The sequence below is a fragment of the Periplaneta americana genome, chromosome 5, assembly GCF_040183065.1.
Source record: "Periplaneta americana isolate PAMFEO1 chromosome 5, P.americana_PAMFEO1_priV1, whole genome shotgun sequence".
NCBI classification, from domain to species: Eukaryota; Metazoa; Arthropoda; class Insecta; order Blattodea; family Blattidae; genus Periplaneta; species Periplaneta americana.
Window position 1 is genome coordinate 178,445,180 of NC_091121.1, and position 19,736 is coordinate 178,464,915.

General features: G+C 35.1%; 1 protein-coding gene across 7 annotated transcripts in view; it reads left to right on the forward strand.

Moving 5' to 3' along the window:
- The window catches only part of LOC138700304 (solute carrier family 12 member 8), a 94,819-nt gene that overhangs the window by 40,359 nt on the left and 34,724 nt on the right, over positions 1 to 19,736 (forward strand). For 6 of the 7 annotated variants that reach the window (XR_011332323.1, XR_011332324.1, XM_069826835.1 and 3 more), the window contains exons 10-12: positions 2,728 to 2,898; positions 4,137 to 4,315; positions 6,435 to 6,605. Coding sequence is in view for 5 of the 7 variants with exons in the window: in XM_069826835.1 (XP_069682936.1) it covers positions 2,728 to 2,898; positions 4,137 to 4,315; positions 6,435 to 6,600 (516 nt within the window). In the remaining 2 variants the exon portion in view is untranslated. Of the gene's footprint in view, positions 1 to 2,727; positions 2,899 to 4,136; positions 4,316 to 6,434; positions 6,606 to 9,145; positions 17,766 to 19,736 lie in introns of those variants that run through there. The other variant, XM_069826834.1, reaches the window with a different exon arrangement.

Sequence of the window (19,736 nt, forward strand, 5' to 3'; positions counted from 1 at the left end):
GTTGATCTCCTGGTTGGAGAACAGTACAGGACACGGTGAAAGTTTCCCCCCTTTCAAACATAAATTCTAAAGACACCCTCGTACTGACAAAAGAACAGTAGCGGTCGAAGTCCTCATATAAACTAAGGTGTTGTCAAGCATTTTATATTACTTCCGTTGTGTGAAGTGAAGCCTTCAGTGAAATGAGGAATGGACTTTAGAGTTTGTTCCAAACTATAAAACTCAAACTTCACTGTTATTCACTTATTCAGTAGGTAATTACTACTGATCTATTTGGTTAGAAAATTATTTAACAGATCTATCAGTAAAGAAGAAAGTAAAATGCATTCCAAATGATCTAAAAGTTCTTCGAAGTATTAAAAATGACCAAAAAATACCGAAAAAAATATAAAAATGACCTATCAGTTCAAAAACGTCAAAAAAATGCAATGTAAGAAATTATTTTTTTACGTTAATATTAACATAGAAAGGATTTCTCTATTAATAGGCATCATCCTAATGTGAAAAATAAGAAGATGACTTTTCATCAACATCTGCCCCCTACTTATGAGCATTCTCGCATAGAGGATAGAATTACCAAATGTAATGAGTTCCTAAGCATAAGACGAAACTAGCTCAGTGGACCAAAGGTTATAATTCTTCGAGAAGAAAAATACGAGGAGGAGGAAATAAAGTATTATTAATAAATAATTAGGTTGGGGACAACTCGCCACAAAAAATTGGCCACAGAGGCAACTCGCCACATAATTGAAATTGTATCAAAGATAATTAGCCACACATTAAAATTCAAGGCAATACTCAAATTCGCAACAATTTAGAATATATTTCTATAGTAACACATGACAAATCCAGAAGCTGTAAAGTAATTCGGAACTATGGCGGAAGAAATTCGCTTCACAAAATCAGAAAGAGGCTCTGACAAATTAATATATAAAACGCATCCTTCCTTGTATCACGTGCTGGAGCAACTGCAGTTGGAAGTGGAAGAAGTGGACAGATGCATAGAGAGATTGGAAGGTGGTCATTCTCCTACCAAAAAGAAGTGGACATGGACAGACGAATATCACGTATAATTGAAGAATACCCGTGGTACAAGGCAGAAGGCACCGCTATCCGGTATTTGAGAGCTGTAGGCCACAAGCTAACAGGACATTTTTGAAGCCATATTTACATGTACATAGCAATTCACATACTTAGTGGAATTTACATTTATTAATCTCTGTATCCATTCGCACATTATAGAGCTTCTGGAAGTCATGGATTTATCTTTGTACCTCAGTGTGACAAATTGTCTATCTGTGACAGATTGTCTATTTGTGGCGAATTGTCCCTGTTACCAATTTTCTGTGGCCAGTTGTCCCAGGTTACCAATTTTCTGTGGCCAATTGTCCGGAACCGTAAATAATTAACAGTGCTGAGTTGTTGCATTCCTGAAATCTCGTTTAGTTTACTGTGATCTTGCGTCTTCTGGGGTCATAGATACGTAGTTCTTGTGTGTGCGTGTTATGATTATTAAAGTATGTCCATTTATATGTTTGTACATGTCACACTCTCATTGCATTAGTGTATTTGCTCAAAATTGCAAGTTTAGAGAAAATGACTTCTAAGTTTCGAATAATGAAATTAAATACTTCTTCAGATTATCTGCTACCAGTTATGTACAATACATAAGAGGTAGCAGGTAACCTGAAACGTATTTAAGTTTCATCCTTTCAGCCATTTTCTCTAAACTAACAATTTTGAGGCGATGCACTAATGCATTGAGAATGTGATATATGTGGGTCATTTGCAAAATTTGTATAACAAATGGACGATTGAGAACGTCAAAATTAAAGTACTATTTAGTGCATATTCTGCATGTATTAATGTAGTGGAATGTCTCTGCCATAGTAATCAGCCACTGTACACTCACCTTGCTTTACAGCGCTGTTTTGAATGATGTAACAGACATGACGGAGTAACAGATCTGATAGGTAACAGACTTGGCAAAGCAAACAAGCATGTGCTAACCTAATTTTTTTTTTTGCTTAAAAATCTTCAAAATAGCAACTTAACTATGGCACATGTGTACTATTATGTCCTCTTGATCTTGACTTTATATATTGTTATTTGTGGAAAACACAACACAAACAGATCTGACAGAGTAAAAATGCACGCTGAGACTAAAACATAAAGCAAGAGTATGACACACAATCTCGCCAAATCAAAATGGGTCTTTGTGCATCATCTTGGCTTATGCTGACATCTGTGGGATTTCTTTTTCAATTGTGTATCCATAGGAACAGAATGGTGTAACAGACCTGACTGACTTACTGGACTAGAGTAATTATGTAATCATGTTTAAGGAAATATAAACTCAGACATAAATGAAGAAGTTTTGATAATATTAAATGTTTCTTTAATTTTTTTTCTCAATTACATTATTAAACAAACCTTTATCTGGACATAACCATGCTCCATTTTAAAAACTTAACTAGTATGGACACGGCATTTTAGCTGTTACTATGAGAATTTTATTTTATTCTCGTGAAATATTTCACATGAAGGAAATAATTCTTGTGACGTTTACTACATTAGTATTGAAAGTATTCACTGTTAGGAATTTATAACTCTATCGTTATAAATGCAATAATGGGAAGGGTAAGAATTGATGGACATCATTTGTTATACAGATTCTGCAAATGACTCATGTATAAAGTTAAAGCTATTTAATTTTTCTTCCTTTAGGCTACCCACAGTTCAGGAACGTCTAGTCTAGTATCATCACCAGATGAACATTCAAGTATACGAAGTGAAGAGGAAGGTGGCAAGGGTCGACAAGCAAGAGATACCCATATACACTCTAAAGCTAATAACTGGTACTCAGGGCTGTGCAACCGTTGGTTTTCACTTGTTGGGGTAAGTTACTTATTCCAAATATTGTCACTTGAAATCTTTAAATCCACAAACATTATATTCTGACTTACAATAATTGATTTCCAGTTGTCACGAGCACGTATATGTATATTATTTTGTTAAATTTATTTCTTCCATAGTTTCTTTGTCCTTTTACTAGTTTTTTCCTCTATATTCTTCTATTCCTTCTTTCTCTGATATTCAGTTAATTTTTCTTTCAGACAATCGCAGGTTTAAGACTGATATAAATTGGTAAATTTTTCATCACCCCACCACCACCACCACCACCACCACACGTCGCTACTTTTGCTGCGCAACTTTTGTACTGCAGCTGCAAAAGTTGTGTGCCGTGTTCACACGTAAGCCAAAAGTAGTGCACTGCACACTACTTTTCGTGCTGTGCAACCCGAGCACTGCAACAGTTGCAACTGGAGGTTGCGAGTCTGTTCACACACAAGGCGCTACTTTTGCAGCCGCAGTCATGCTGCAGATTTCCATCTCCGTGTTGACTTCTCAATATACATTTTGTGGTTATGTTCTCATTATTAAGAAACTCATGCGAAAGCTTACTTATCTATTATTTGCTTTTCTGTCCTAACTAGTATTCAGAAATTGGCACTATTTTTACTATAAAGCTTTTAAAAAACGCCTATATACTTAAATGATAACCAACAGCATATTCACGTAATCACTGTTGGCAACCCTCCTGTTTTTTGAAACTACGCTACGGAAAATTAAAAAAATGAATTATATCGTCAGCAAATATACTCAGACTGTGTTGTGCATTTAGTAATTGTTACAAATAATTTTTTTTCATCACATCTAACATTAAAATTTATCCAAACAATAAAAGTATCATTGGCACATTTGGGTGGCAACACTGGTCGCAACCGCAGCAAAAGTTTCAACAAAACCGATATCAAAAATGCTGCGGCTGCAACCCTGAGAACCCTGTTCACACGTCGCTACTTCTAAGCTGCGCGCAGCAAGAAAAAGTAGCGGCAGCAGGTTTGGCAGCCGCTACTTTTCAGGTTGCAGCATTGTTCACACACACAGTACGAGGGTTGTGCAGTTTTTTGTACTGCAGCGCTGCAAAAGTAGCGACATGTGACCGTACCTTAAGATTTTCTTGAATTTCGCAGTCTGATTGAAAATATTTTATTAGGATTTGGTTGAATTGAACGAAATAAATATTGAGTTCAAATTTACAGAATTAATTATTATGAAATTGTTTGTTTTAGGCGCTTGTGAAACTTCTCATCATGTTTTTGGTTCACTGGGGATACGCACTGGCAAACATTGTCGTCGTGTTTGTGGTGTGGTTCTATGTGGGACATGCGAATCCTGCTGTGAAGCCCGGCCTAGCTGCTGAGTTCCGGTTTTTTACTTGGCTTAAAAATGCTCTGTTGCGCCTAATGGGGTAAGTTTTTATAGCATTGAGTCTTTCATTATGAGCTAGGCTATTAATTTGTGTAAACCCATTTTGTTAGGTTATAGGACTCTGCTTAGGATATTTGTTTTGTTCCCTTAGTAATTAAAGTTTTAAATGCGAGAATAGTGAAATAACTTATTTGGTTCATTAATATTTTACCGTACCATCCTCAGTGATTCCATTATTACCATGCTTGCTGATTCCAAGTACAGTAAAATTTCATTTATACGTTTCTCTCTTATATGTTTTTCACACTTATGCTCCCAGTAAAATTTCCATACTTTCCATGTTAATTTATTTTAGTTACACGTTTTTCGTTTATATGTTTTTCACACATACACGATCATATTTTGAACTCCGAGAGGTACAAAACTTCATTTATACGTTCTAATTGAATTTTGCTTGAAATTAGGTTTGCCACGAAAATGTAAGAATTCGAAAATACCGTATTTATGCAATCAAATATAATACACATCCCAATTTTTTATCCTAAAATCCAGAAAAAAGAAACTGGCGATTATAATACACACCTATGCTAAAAGCCACTCGAGATTTAAATTATATTATCAAGACAGGTTATAAAGGCACTCCCTTACCTCTAGCTATACATCACATTCATTCTCATTGGCAACTGGAACTCCAGTCAACAGGTCTGGGTTGGTGTCAGAACATTGATTGACAATGACTAACGTCATGTTACTCTTTCGTCAGTAATTATTGGTAAATTCTTATGCTTTAATTAAAGACGCACAATTGTTTAGAGTTGTATCCTAGATCATATAGCCTATGTAACAGATAGGTCGGCCTTATACGCTTTGACGTTAACAACTTTTATCAGGTTTACTACGCTGCCATCTAGTTGTTACATAAGGAGTCACGTCATAATTCCCATTTGAATTGCATTAGCGACTGTACTGCCATCTCGTGTTCATTTACGGCAGACGGGTGGCGATCTTGGCAGTTGTTCTCTTCAAAGTGCTGCCGATTTTAACATAGCGATGAGTTATCTGTTACATATATGATCTAGGGTTGTATTCATAAAAATTTACAATAAAAAATGTTATTAAATCATTCTAGTAGTTAAAAATATTATTCTTATTAGTGATTGTTGTCAAAAATGGACAATTAATTACGAATGAAAAGTGCGCAAAAGACGAGGGGCCATTTCTGTCAGTTGTTTTCCACCATATCTCGTAACATAAATAGAGCATTATTTTTTAAATTTGTTCGCTTCTGAGTGATTGCGAATATAATATAGTACGAACCCCAGTTTTCAAGACGACAGTTTGTCAAAAAAAAATGTGCATATTATAATCACGTAAATATGGTACAATATGTGTTCATTGTTAAGAGGTGGCCAGCTTTGAAATTCCTGGAGATTCAAAGCTGCCCATTCTTGTCTCTGCATGTGCTAGCTTCAGTAAATGTGTTTTGCACCAGTGGGAGAATCAATTTAGAGAGGGGAGAGAAGTATGCGAGTAAGTGCAGAGAGAAGAAATGGAACATTTCAGACAATGAGAATCCAGATCCAAAGCTGTGACCGCACTGAATGTAACTACCCTAACATTCCTCCAAACTGAAAATATTTTGACAGTAGACTCAACCTGATACGATGAGCAGGTTGCTGATTGGTTTTTGAATTTCATTGAGTGGAAGAAAGAGGAAGTGTGTTTGTAACTGATTTTTTTTTTTTTTTTGTAAAATAATAGCATGTTATCAGTGCTATTTCAGATGTAATTAAATGTCTTTTCAGTTATAAGTTGTAAGTTGTTCTCACTTATACATTTTTTTTCTTTAGACTCCATAAAATAGTATAAATGAAGTTTTACTGCATTTCGAGTTAACTCCTGGTCAAGGGCAATGAATTTTGCTTTGAGTTCATTTTCACACTAAGTTTGTGGCATATGAATGAACCTTATGACATTCACTTAATTAATCGTAAGGTGAAGAGAGTTCCTCATTGTCTCGAGAAATGAAGTCCATGAAGTAAATGATAGCCTATATGTTTTTGAAATAAATGACTGGGATTGTGCTCTTTCCTCTGCCTCTGAGGCCGTGACCATGTTCCAATAATGAAATAATGTTTTTGCGTATTCTTTGGTTACAGTAAACGTGTACAGGAATATGAACAAATTGTGGTGACACCAATGCATCCAGGAGTGGAAGTTACATCAGCTCAACTTAATGAGGAGAATCAAGATTTTGCTTCCCGGAGACGCTACCATCAGTCATCTACAGTTCATGGTCATTTTGTAAATGTGGATGAGGACTAGAAACTGTGAGTATTTGATATTTATTTTGTTGATATTATTAGCTACACAATCATTTCAAAAAGAGAGTTCTACACTTAATAAGTATTATAAACTGTAAAGTCTTGTCTGCAGTAATTCTTACGTAGTACTCAGTAGTTTATTTTCTTTTTATTTTACACATCATAATTTTCTTTCCAAGTTACCCCTTCTCCAGAAAAAAATACACCCGCGTAATTGGTGTGTACATTATACAGAGACATTATTATGATCTAGCGAGAAAATGGCGGGTTACTGGTGACGCTCTCCGTGCACGGTTTGTGATGCGCAGGCTGTTAGAAGTGCGGTGTAGTAGATCCTCAATCGCCATCTGGCATTTGCTGTAGTCACAAATCTTGATTGTTGAAGTGTACAAAGTTAGTGTATTTAGGTAATACCTACCAACAATTCTCATTGCGTGAACGTGTATATACAGTAGAAAAGGGTAAAAAAAAGCTGGAACAGTTTATTTGAAACAGTTTCACAATTGAAACTGTTTCGTATCGAAACAGTTTCGTGATATAAGCTGTTCCAAAGAGTGTTACACTGCTCCAACGTTCCACATGGTTCCAACAGATAAACAGTTCAGTTTCTAAACAGTTTTTCTCTTCTTTGTTTTCTGCAAAGGCCTGTGTAGTGCTATAATTGACCTCTAATCGAAAGTAGACATAATATCCATGTTCCACACGGCCTTCGTGCAACAGTAGCCTATGTAGGATCGCGCAATTTAATTGTACGAATCAAATTCCCTAATAAAACTCCTAATTATTAGCTGTCCATTGATGGAGAATATGTTCATGGTGCCCTGACATAGTGTTAATTATTAATATACCGCGAAAAATATCATCAGCTAATGTCATCGTTATTAAACTATCCTAGGGTCATATGCGTTATTTTTACTAAAATTGATTTATTTTGAATTGTAGTTATTTACTGTATCCTTAACAGTAATTTACGAAAACTATCTTTCGTTGTCATAATACACTGAACAGCTGATTTATAGACGATTTAAGGCCTTTGAAACATGTTCCCAAAGCAGATGAGAGGTTGAAACAGTTGGAACACTTGGCACTGATGTTGTAAACATATTCTCATGAAACTGTTTCTTTGAAAGTGTTATTTTGGAACAGTTTCGTTCATGAAACAGTTACAGTCGAAACTGTTTCTTAAAAAGAACAGTTTATCTCATCTCTAATATACAGTGCCTTTCGCTGTCGAATCGCTTACTATCGCCGGCCATCTTGCAATGAGTGACTCAACAGTGGAAGGCACTGTATGTACAATACGTACATAAAAGGCAGAAGGTCGTGTGCAAAAACAAGATGTAAATTTCGAATAAAGATTCCAAACAGACCTATGGCGTCTGTCGAAACAATTAGAATATTATATAAATATTTTTGCGATTAAAAAAAATTATTTACATTTCCCCCCCCCCCCCAAATTCACTTCACTGTGCAGGGATGAAGCGTTTCCCACATAACTCAAAAACTATTTAACATTCTGTGATGAAATTTTTTATGTGTATTTATGCATGTCATATCTACAATATGATGCAAGATCACTTCTCTACCTTTGATAGATTGTTTGATAAAAATAAATTAATTAAAAAAATTGTCAAATATCAGTATGTTCTTCTAACACAAAATAAAAAAATAGTATTTATTAAGGAATGTAGTTGAAAGAGCATGATATTGTAGACATGAGTTTCAGCAATAAAATAAAAGGGAGAGAACATGAAAAAGTTAACAAGTTTATGAGTTATGAGGGAAACGCTTCATCACTGCACAGTGAACTACCACCATTATGAATTTTGAAAATATATATATAAATATTTTTTTTAAATCGTAAAAATGATTTTTTCATATAGCAGAAGGACAGTGTTTTACACATACCAATTTTCATTATTGTACAAGATACAGTAATGGAGGAAAAATATGTTGAATATTTCCAAAATTTTACTGCTGTAAGCTGTAGTTAACCCCTTAATAGATATCTCAAAATACACGCAAGGAATGTGAGTTTTCCAGCTACCCAGCATTGTAAAAACAATTAAAACCATTTAAAATCACAGTTACCGGTCTCTTCTTTGGAGCGAGAGGCACCATTCCGAAAGCCTTTGTAAAGTGGAGGGAAAAATACAAGCTGAAGAAAGATCTTCAAGATGCCATCATCACCACCATAATAAAATTTTCTGTAGCGATATTTCATCAGCATCTTTATGGTGTACATTCAATTTAAATTATATTTGGTTATATTTTTTTTCTTATGTCTTAATCAATTTTGTCTGAAACCTGTTTATATAATTTTTCATTTTAAATTTTTATTGTGAGCTATTCTGTGTCGCAGGACAAACCCAAAATATTGGGTCAGACCAATAAATAAAATAAATTAATAATAGCATTACTGGGCATGCATTCCTTTTCTCATATTGCTTTTTCTTAATATGTGTACCAGTCTTATAATTTAATGTCACTGGAACATTGTGTATGTTGAATAAGTATGTTATATTTTAGTTTATTGTGTTTACTAGGTTTCATCTCGAGTCTTCGCAGATTACCCAGAATTAACTTCAGCTTTTCTGCTGTCGTCATGACACCTTCAATAGAAACAAACTACAATCGTACATTCAGAATTCGTATATTTTAAGAGTATTCTGGTAGCTCTTCTCTTTTAGAGATTCCTTTAACTTTTAGTTGTTGGTGAAGAATAACCACTGCCACTTTCTTTAATGGCATCCATTTAATTTTTACATACTTCCATCATAGCTGGTTGTGAACTGAATGAAATAGTCAGGATGGAGGAATATTCAGATCAAAGCTGAGATAAGGCTTGCATTTAAAATGCTATAATTTGTGATTTATAGTTGAAGATATGAAACCTTTTTAAACTGTATCCCAAATATTTTAATAGTGATACCATTTACAAGTAACTTATTTTTACTTACGTATTGAAATGAGTGAAGCATCCTAGAGGTCTGTCAAACTTGTTCCTGCAACAGTAACATATGGTAATAATGCCTTGCCTAGAATAAATACTTTTTAAAACAAGTATTCAGTCCGGAGATTACTGTTAGTACTGACACTGAAAACTGAGAGTTAAATGTTTTAACTGTATCGTCCTCATTGGTACAATGCATACATTTTATCTTCCCCTACTTGCAAATGTGCAGCTGCTCTAAGCTCTGCCGCATCTGCTCTACATCTGCGAGCTGGGAAGATAAAATGTATGGTTATCCATGCTCGTCATTAGATATGGTTCAAACTCAGGAAAGGACAAATATTTTTTAAGAACTTATGTCGCTGAATAATAGGGCTACTGGCAAAAGTCACCATCCATAGGCTATTTTTGCCAGGTTGATATATACTGGGTGTTCATTTCAAAGTGTGTCATGACGTCACTGTTGTGAATCAGCGATTTGAAGCGAGTTTCAGCTTTTATGTCAGAGAAGTTGCCTATTAATCAAGGCGTTCAATCTGAACTTGAGAACGTGTACGGTATAACTTGAACGCCGTAGCAATAGATGGCGGCCTGTAAAGTCTGTGTGCTACCATAACCTCTTTCGAACTGTGTTTTGCGCGGCCAAGTCGTACGCAGGGTATTTGTTATCTTGGGTTGCGTACGGCAACATTCCACAACACAAATCAAATGCTCCATGTCCATGTTGACTGTCGAAGTTAATGTCACAAATACGTAAGTCTTAACCCTCTCCCCATAAAGGGAAAAACTCACCACAGTACGTGTTTCCAAACAGTTCACATTCATGCCACTACTGGCAATACCGTACATATCGGTAAGTACTCTTCAGAATGAATGCCGTACTTGCTAGGCAACTTCTCTGGCACATAGGTAATACACCTTTGCAGAATTTAGGAAGATTGAATTCTCTAGGCTCATCGGCTAGCCACATGACGGCATACAGCTAGCCATGACACACTTTGAACTAAACATGCAGTAGATGTGTTGGAAGTGGGTGACCAGATGTCGTGTTTTCTCTGGAGATGTCCTTTTTATGGTTACTTTCTCAATAATTATTAAACAACATATAAAAATAAAGTGTTGTAATACTGCAGAAAATAATTTTCAAAACTTTCACGAAAATATACATTTTCAGCATCCGTGTACTGAAAGGTAGTATTGGCCACTCTTTCTGAGTACAGCCATTTATACCGAACTTTTGGTGGGATTTTAGTAATATGCAGATACCCACATAAGGAGAATGTACAACAATTTTACTACTATTTTTATGTCTTTGCAAAATCTGATATAGATTAAGTAAGTTCCTTTACACTTATATTATCGTCCACACTTGTGAAGTAATGGTTAGCGCGTCTAGCCGCGAAACCAGGTGGCCCAGGTTCGATTCCCGGTCTGGGCGAGTTATCTGGTTGAGGTTTTTTCCGGGGTTTTCCCCCAACCCAATATGAGCAAATGCTGGATAACTTTCGGTGTTGGACCCCGGACTCATTTCACCGGCATTATCACCTTCATCTCATTCAGACGCTAAATAACCTAAGCTGTTGATAAAGTGTCGTAAAATAACCTACTAAAAAACCTACTTATATTATCAGATTCAAAGGGAACCGTGCAATCTATAATTTCACAACAGTCTACAAAAGGGGCTAGAATTCAGGACTGTAAGAAAGTGATGTCATTCATTGATGGTGTTCTGCCCAAGGGCAAGTCTTTCACTGCAAACCCAGCATTCTCCAATCTTTCGTATTTTTCGCCTTCCTCTTAGTCTCCGCATATGATCCATATATCTTAATATTGTCTGTCATCTGATATCATCTTCTGCTCCAAACTTTTTTCCCGTTCACCATTCCTTCCAGTGCATCCTTCAGCAGGCAGTTTCTTCTCAGCCAGTGACCAAACCAATCCCTTTTTCTCTTCGTAATCAGTTTCAGCATCATGCTTTCTTCACCCATTCTTTTCAACATAGCTATGTTTGCAGTTTTTTTTTGGGAAAAATAAATGTGGTATACTGTATTTTATTTCAAGGAGTGCAGTTCGGTGGCTCCTTTGAACACCCACTTACAGATTTATGACTTCCTACAGAAACAACTCTGACAATTCCATCCTGTCCCCTCATCCCAACATTGCACAGTTGCCACAATCCTGGTGACGTCTCGAAATGAGACTGACGGGATTCTTGGAATTCGGAAAAGATGCAGCAACTCTACCTCCACGTGGATTTGACGGGAACCTGTCAATTCTTCTGAACAAGGGTTGTGATTGGTTACTGACAGGAGAAGACAAGATTTCCGTCACAGTAAGGAAGACATTTATTTATGACAACCAATTAGTAGGGGGCAGTAGAAGGTCTGTCGGTGAAGTCCTTTCTATGAAACTGCACTCCATGAAAAAAAAATAGAGTATAGCTTCCCATTGCTTTCCACACACACCACTTGCTCTTTCGCATCTTAAAAGATTCCAGGGAACCCCAGCATGGAGGTAAGGAGATTAGATTTGACTAATTAGGCCCTTTGGACTTCACTGAAATTCACTGTAAGAGTTAAATATCAGTTCTATCAGGGTTTTCGTCCTAATCAGAGACCGAGAAATCCCAATTAGCCTTTGCCCCTCAAAAGTGTTCTATTATCTAACTTAGCTACAAAAAAAATAGTTTTCAGTTGATTTCTTCCCATTGTGATATAAAGAGAAATGAAGTAGCTGAGTCTTGGCACTGAAATTTTACATCTTTCTACTAACGGACGTCTTTTCATTCTGTAAAACAACTACCCAAAAACAACAAAATTCGGATGTAGTAAAAGATAAAATCTGGGAAATCTCTCAAGGGACCGTAAATCTGCTGCTTTAATGTTCAGATTGATAACAGGTCATGATTGTTTGGCAAGCCACCTACACAGGATAGGAATTTCCCATATATCTGCCTGTGTATTGTGTGTTGGAAATGAACTAAGAAAACACGTCAAAAGATGCACAGCATTGCTACAAGAAGATGACATCATACAAAAATACTGGTGTTCAAGATGGTGAATAACTTTGTCAAGTGCCTGGGCATTGGACCAACAACTTCTGCCTTGATATTCTTCGCTTCCTTTTCATGTTGAAACACCCAGGAGACTCCATGCTTCTTTCAATCACAGTGTTTATTAACACTTTTACACTCGCATTAACAATGGCAATGATACAACACACGAAAGCAAATTACATATAACACAAGTCGCCTGGTGCCATAAGTTTGGCAACATTGTCCCGCCAAACAAGAGAATATAGTACCGTGCTCAGTTGGCATTGTGTTGCCAGCTTTTTGCTAACAGACGAATTTTTGCATTATAAACTCCAGAGAAAAGTTACGTTCTCACTCAATGTGACAACGCTGCATAAGCTACCTCTCCAGCCCGCACACACCCCTTGTGTATAGAACTACTTTCTTCTTCATGGCTTTGAAACGTGGGAACTATGGTCGCGACGCTGTTATTCCCAGCGTGACTCCTCCTCTTTGCTTACGTCTTAGGAAGTCAAGGCTCTATAAAGTCTAGGTAGGTAGTATCATTCGCCATTTTTGTTCTTTCGTTGCCGAGCAACCAGACGAGGGATCTATTTGCTACACCGTTAAACATTACCATGTCGTAGTTCCTATGATAATAAATCAAACATACTGTAATTGAACAGCAATTAACGTCCTCGTGTGCTTTCTGTGAACGCCAACGAAAGAGCCAAAATGGCGGGCGATTATATTAAGTATTTATCCAGCCTTAGGAAATGAATGATGTCTTCATCAGCGAATCACAAGACGCACATGTTTAAATGTAGCTGACCTGCAATGCGATTGGCTGCCGGAAATTAGAGCAACAGGACTATAGTGTAAATGAGAAAGATTTCAAATTTTTAAATGCTCATTAATATATTTCATTATCACATCACTAAATGTTTCATTGCTATCATTCAATCTGCTAAAACTTATGTTACCTACCTCATATTTATATTAGGCCTATTGTTATTATCAGTATATACTTTAAATTTTTACCAAAGCCTAAAAGTCGTTAAATAAAAATTATCATAATTAACTATAGTGGGAAAGCAGTAATCAAACACAACAATACATGTAAGTAACACTTGAAATTGAACATTTAACAATAGAGTAATTTATGCAACTAAATAGGGGTTGCAGGTGAACAGTTTGACATGTCTGCTCTATGGGTGCAAACACTAATAATTACATTTATCTGAAGAAAATACATGTAACGTAATTTATAAGCTAAGTTGATTAAGTCACATTTGTATATATTTCGTTATTTCATTACGTAAATTATACAGAGATAACTTTAGTGCATGAAGTGCCAAATTGATGTTGCTTAGATTGCAGGTGTTACAAGTGTAGGTAAAAACAGCGTATGTTTATATTGGATATTTAAATACATAAAAATTACATCCTACATTATGCAAATCTGGCTTTCAGTTATAGCTCCCTGTGAAGCAGACTTGAATAATTTCAAGTGAAAAATTGTTCCGGGACTGGGTATCGATCCCAGGACCCTTTGCTTAGGGTACGAATGCTCTAATACAGCGTTTCTCAAACTATGGTCCGCGGACCACCTGTGGTCCTCGAGGTCTGCCCTTGTGGTCCTTCAAAAAAGACAGAAGAAAAAATAAAATTCAAACGAATTGCGTATCAGACTATAGCTGAAAATCTCAGAGTTTGTAAATGACACATGGCAATCGCCTTTCACTTTTTGTCCCAGTATTGACATCTTATGAAATTTATTTATCCTACCCGTCTATCGACTTCCCACTCTAGCAAAACAAGAGGGATTTAAAGCACTATGAACGTGATGTTTCTCGCTATCTTTTCTGTGCACATCTGGCGCTGTGCCTGTAACCCAGCTAAGGACCACCCGAATTCATAACAGGACCAAAGTACCGAACCTTTTCATGTATTTATGACTTTCTTAATAATTTGCACATTGAAATGGTCACATACTGTACATCGTACACCAATAATAGAACATGCAAAGTTGTATCTTTACTTGTTGATAATCAGGCATGTTTCTGCATTCATTTTTTTATTTATCTTTTTGCAGATGACGACATAAGAAATTTCCTTCTATTAACATTAACTTAATTAGTTAATAATAAGATAAAATTAATTGAATTAAATTAATTTTAATTAATTATTTCTACATTAAAATGTAAGTATATTGATATTAAAATATGCTACATAAATGATAAATTTGCTTTCGAAGGGAACAAGAGTAAGGTGGTCCGCGGAACTGTTCTGACTTAAAAAAGTGGTCCCCACTTCAAAAAAGTTTGAGAAACGCTGCTCTAATATATATATATATATGTCACTGTAGGTAGGCCTACGTTAACAGAAAAACAGAATTCAAGTCACATAGAGTTTGTGTGCACTCAAAGTAGAGTTCCTGGCACCTTGGTAGCCCACTTGAGTTGTGTGGCTATAAAGGGAAGAATTGAGACTGTGTCGGGTGTAGTTTCAGGGTAGCTCAGTTGGTAGAGCATTCGTGTGCTAAGCGAAGGGTCCCTGGCTCGATACCCGGTCCCAGAACAATTTTTCCTTTAAATTATTCAAATTATTAAAAAATTATTACATCCTACATTGGTTACAATTCATGGAATCCATAAGAAGGGCAACCTTAATAATTTGTCTCATGTAATTATTTTATTTTCTACTGAGTTTGTACTTAATTGTGACATAAACTTATTAGAACATCACAGGATGCAGCATTTTCAATAATGTATCATATCACAATGTCCTAAAACGTAGAAATACGTCTGTAATGTCTCTCTCCATTTAAAAGTTCGCCAATTAATAACTTCCCAACCATTACATTTCAGTTACAAGTATATCAGGTTAAATCGATGTAGATTAACCCAAACTATTTTATCCTAAAGTATTTTACAATGCTCCTGTATGTATGAAGTTAAGGTACTGACATAACTTTAATTACCTCCTTAGAAAATTAAGAACTTATCACAATGCAATGAGCATGATTAAGCTGGCCAGTGCACTAAAGTTACTCTGTTTTGTTTGTAATTATATGTAGTTTTGTTTTTATTTTTACTCTGTCCTGACCATGGATAAACATTCTCTCTTTATTGACAGTGTCAAAGAAGTCTTTATATAATTTAGGAAGTATGATAATATTTGATATACCAGATATAGCACTGATATTCAGATTGTCAGTTATGCAGACAAATCTTTTATATGAAGTGACCATGTGTAAAATTAATGGTAAAATTTATGTTATTCTGTATACCAGTACAAGATGAACTGTAAGTAATTTAATTAATTTCAAGGGTTTATTCTTTGAGATACTTCAAACAAAAAAGTTTAATACAATTTTGCTCGTTTTTGCTTCCTTCTGGAGATAAAAATTGTTTTATATGAAACATTTCATAGCGTGTTTTGGGAAAGCCATTGATTTAATTCCCAATATGCTCAGTCAATTTAAGAGAGCAGTGTATTATGATAATAAATGATTGAAAGAATATTAGTTCTGTTATTTAAATGTGCAGAAATTTGATCTGAACAAATGTAACTTTTCGTTCTGCAAAGAAATTTTACAATGTTGCATTTGTTCGGATCAAATTGTTTGAATTATCTCAAAGAATAACCCTCTGAAATTAATGACATTACTTACGGTTCACCCTGTATATGGTAAAAAACTGAACATATAGGTAAAATACGGTATTTTTGTGTTCAAACTACAAACATTACAGTAAAACCTCGATAAGACACTGTTATGTTATCCCATCTAATACGCTTTTTTTTTGTCCAATCCCTAAACATTTCATATATAACGCCTTTATGAAATACCCTGTTTGTTGCGCTCAAGTCCTGCATAATACGCTGTTTTTGTGGAATATTTTCGATGGAACTTTCATCAATGTACTGTAACAGCAATGAAACATCTTGGTCACTGAACTCACTGGTGCCATTAACCTGAAAAGTATTGGTATTCGACCCTTTACCCGCGCATTTAAACCTTCATACTTCTTACCTTAGTATACCCCACCCTCTTGTTACGCTCTCTTATTCGACTCTTTACCTGTGCACTTAAAGCATACGTACAGTTACAGTAATCCACCCTCTTGCTAACCCTCTCTCTCTCAAACAACATTCCTCACTCAACCATTATAAAATTCTGGAAATTTTTGTTGATCGTCTGTTGTCCTTAGTGTATTGAAGTGTCTGTGAGTGTGATTACAATGAGTGTTAAATAAAAAGTGCTTTCTGTGTTGGAAAAATTGTAAATCTTACGAAACTATGATGAAAACAGTACTCTTAATCAGAAACAACTGTTTGATTCATTAGGAATCCCATCACCGACATTAAGAACGATAATAAAAAATCGCGACTCAATCACTGCAGTTGCGACTTCGGGAGGGCGTAAGCACAAGAGAGTGAAGTGTGGTAAACGTGAGAACTTGGAGAACACGCACACGGCAAACAACTATAAATGACTCTTTTTCGAAATCACAGACATCATAACAAAGCAAAACTATTTCACACACAACAACAAATACTACACCCAAACAGAAGGATTGCCAATGGGATCACCCATATCCAGCATACTAGCAGAGATATTTTACACAACATAGAACAAACATACATACTCAACAATGAACACAACAAATATGCAAACAACATAATATACTGGCACAGATATGTAGACGACATACTCATACTATACAAAGGAAACAAAAGACAAATACACAAACTACACCAATACATAAACAAATTACACCCAAAAAACTTCAATACACACTAGAACTTGAAAACAACAACTCTATAAATTTCCTAGACATCACCATAACAAAAATCGACAACAAACACACCTACAAAATATACAGAAAACCAACCACCACACACATACACAACACATCTAATCACCCCACACAACACAAACATGCTCCGCACAAATCTTACTAATTAACACGAGTAAGTCCACTAGTTAATCAATTAATTATATTCAAGTGTTAAAAGCAGTGTACGCAAGATTCAAAATGGATTTTCGAAAGAATTAAGTACAGTACATACATACAGTATCATAAATGTCTTTAACGTATAGTACAGTAATTACATAATGGAGTAATACTGTATTACCTTTCATGAATCATGTATTTCAATAAAGAAAAATGCTAATAGATACTGTATATAATCAAAATTTGTTTGAAAAGGCGACTGGATTATCCAACAAATTTGATCCATTCTGAACTGAATGTTTTTAGAATTGACCAAATTTATAAATACTCTTTAATGAAATTCTATCATAAAAATAGAACGAAATTTGTAGCTCAGCCACATGCTCATAATACGAGACGAAATGAAATTCTTAAATTAGTTGAACCTAAATATTTCACATCTGCTGCTTTACTACACAGTACAAACTATGGTCCACGGCTATATAATTCGATAATAAAATTTCATCCAGAATTGACTACTTTAAGCAATGAAATTTTCAGATCCAGAATTAAAAAATTTATATGACAGACTTCCCTGTATATATATTATGTACCATGTATTGCAAAACAAGTTTATTTCTATCCTAAGTGTATTTTTCTATTTTATCTTGGTTACTATATCAACATGACCTGCACTAATTATACTACTAATAATAATTTAATATTAATCCATCAATCTAAACTCGTCTCTTTTTTCACTCAGTTATTATTAGTATTATTATTTACTAATTTTATTACAATCTTTATGTGAGCTTTTTTCTTAAGTATTTTGTCTACAAAGTATGTGTATCTATGTAGCGGAACTGTCCCCGAACACGAGCTTTGCTCTTTCGGGGTATTTTAATGTAACGTTTTTATGTATACGTTATTATTAAATAAACAAATAAATAAAATTAAATAAACAAATCTAAAAAAAAAAAAAAAAAAAATATATAAGTCAAAATTAGTATACCTGCCTAATACGCAGTCCTGGTTAATACGCGGTTTACATGCGGTTCCTTGAACAGCGTCTTATCGGGGTTTTACTGTATATGGAAAAAGGAATTACAGAAAATGGAAATACCAAACTAAGTACTTTGAAGATAGTAACAAGGGGTTGCAGTTGCTTTGTTATGGCACTTATGCATTGACATCCTTTGAAGCTGCATTTGTAAAACATGTTTGTGGCTATTTATTTAAGACTTCTTCCTCTGGGGTACCACGAATGACGCAATTTACGACTCATCATTTGAGGATGAAGAAATCTTAGTATTATGGCTTCAGGAGAAATGATACAAACTACTCTTTACATTTTTCAAATGCTTCAATCTTCATTGTGCCACGGTGTTGCTTGTCATAATGTCAGAAGTACTAATTTTAAACATATTGTGCGTTAAACATACATATTTGCTAAAATTTATATGATTTTTCTTTCCATATAACAAGCAACAAACACGTTTGACAATTGCAGCTTTACATTCTATGTGTGTCAGTACATGTAGCACCATAACGAAGCATTTGCGACTTTTGTTCCTATCTTCAAAATGCTAAGTTTGGTACTGCCTTTGTACTCTCTCATTTTTCTTAAATCGTTTTTCTACGCTCTGTATAGGTCTTAATTTTGTAAACATTATTGATGAATGTATACACTTCATACACTGAATAGCAGATACCAAAACACATCTTAAATACATTTATTTCAAAGGGGGGAATTTTCATTTTTATATCTGCTCAGTTTATCTTGTCTTCCTTCCTTATGTCTCCCAGACGTACACAGTGGGCCAAAAAAGAAGGCACAAAATTAAAAATACTCTGTTTTCGGAAATACATAACATTAATTTATAATGAATATACTGTTGGAAAGAGTAGACTTTAAAGATGAGCAGGACTTTTTATTATGTTTTTTGAGGTTCAATTAAAAACTTATGGAGGTCGGTACACAATGATGCGAAAAATGTGGTTTTTGAAGACAATTTATTACTTAAAAATGCAGAAACTGAATGTTGGTAAAATTAATAATAATGAATGATCTTTCAAACAATCAAAATGAAAAATGATGCTCTATGTGACCGCCATTTGCCCGCACAACCATTTGTAGGCGTCTTCTCCATTGTCCAATAGCACTGGATATCTGTCTTTGATCAAGCCGGTCCCAACATTCAAGAAGGCGTTGTCTTAAATGTTCAATATTA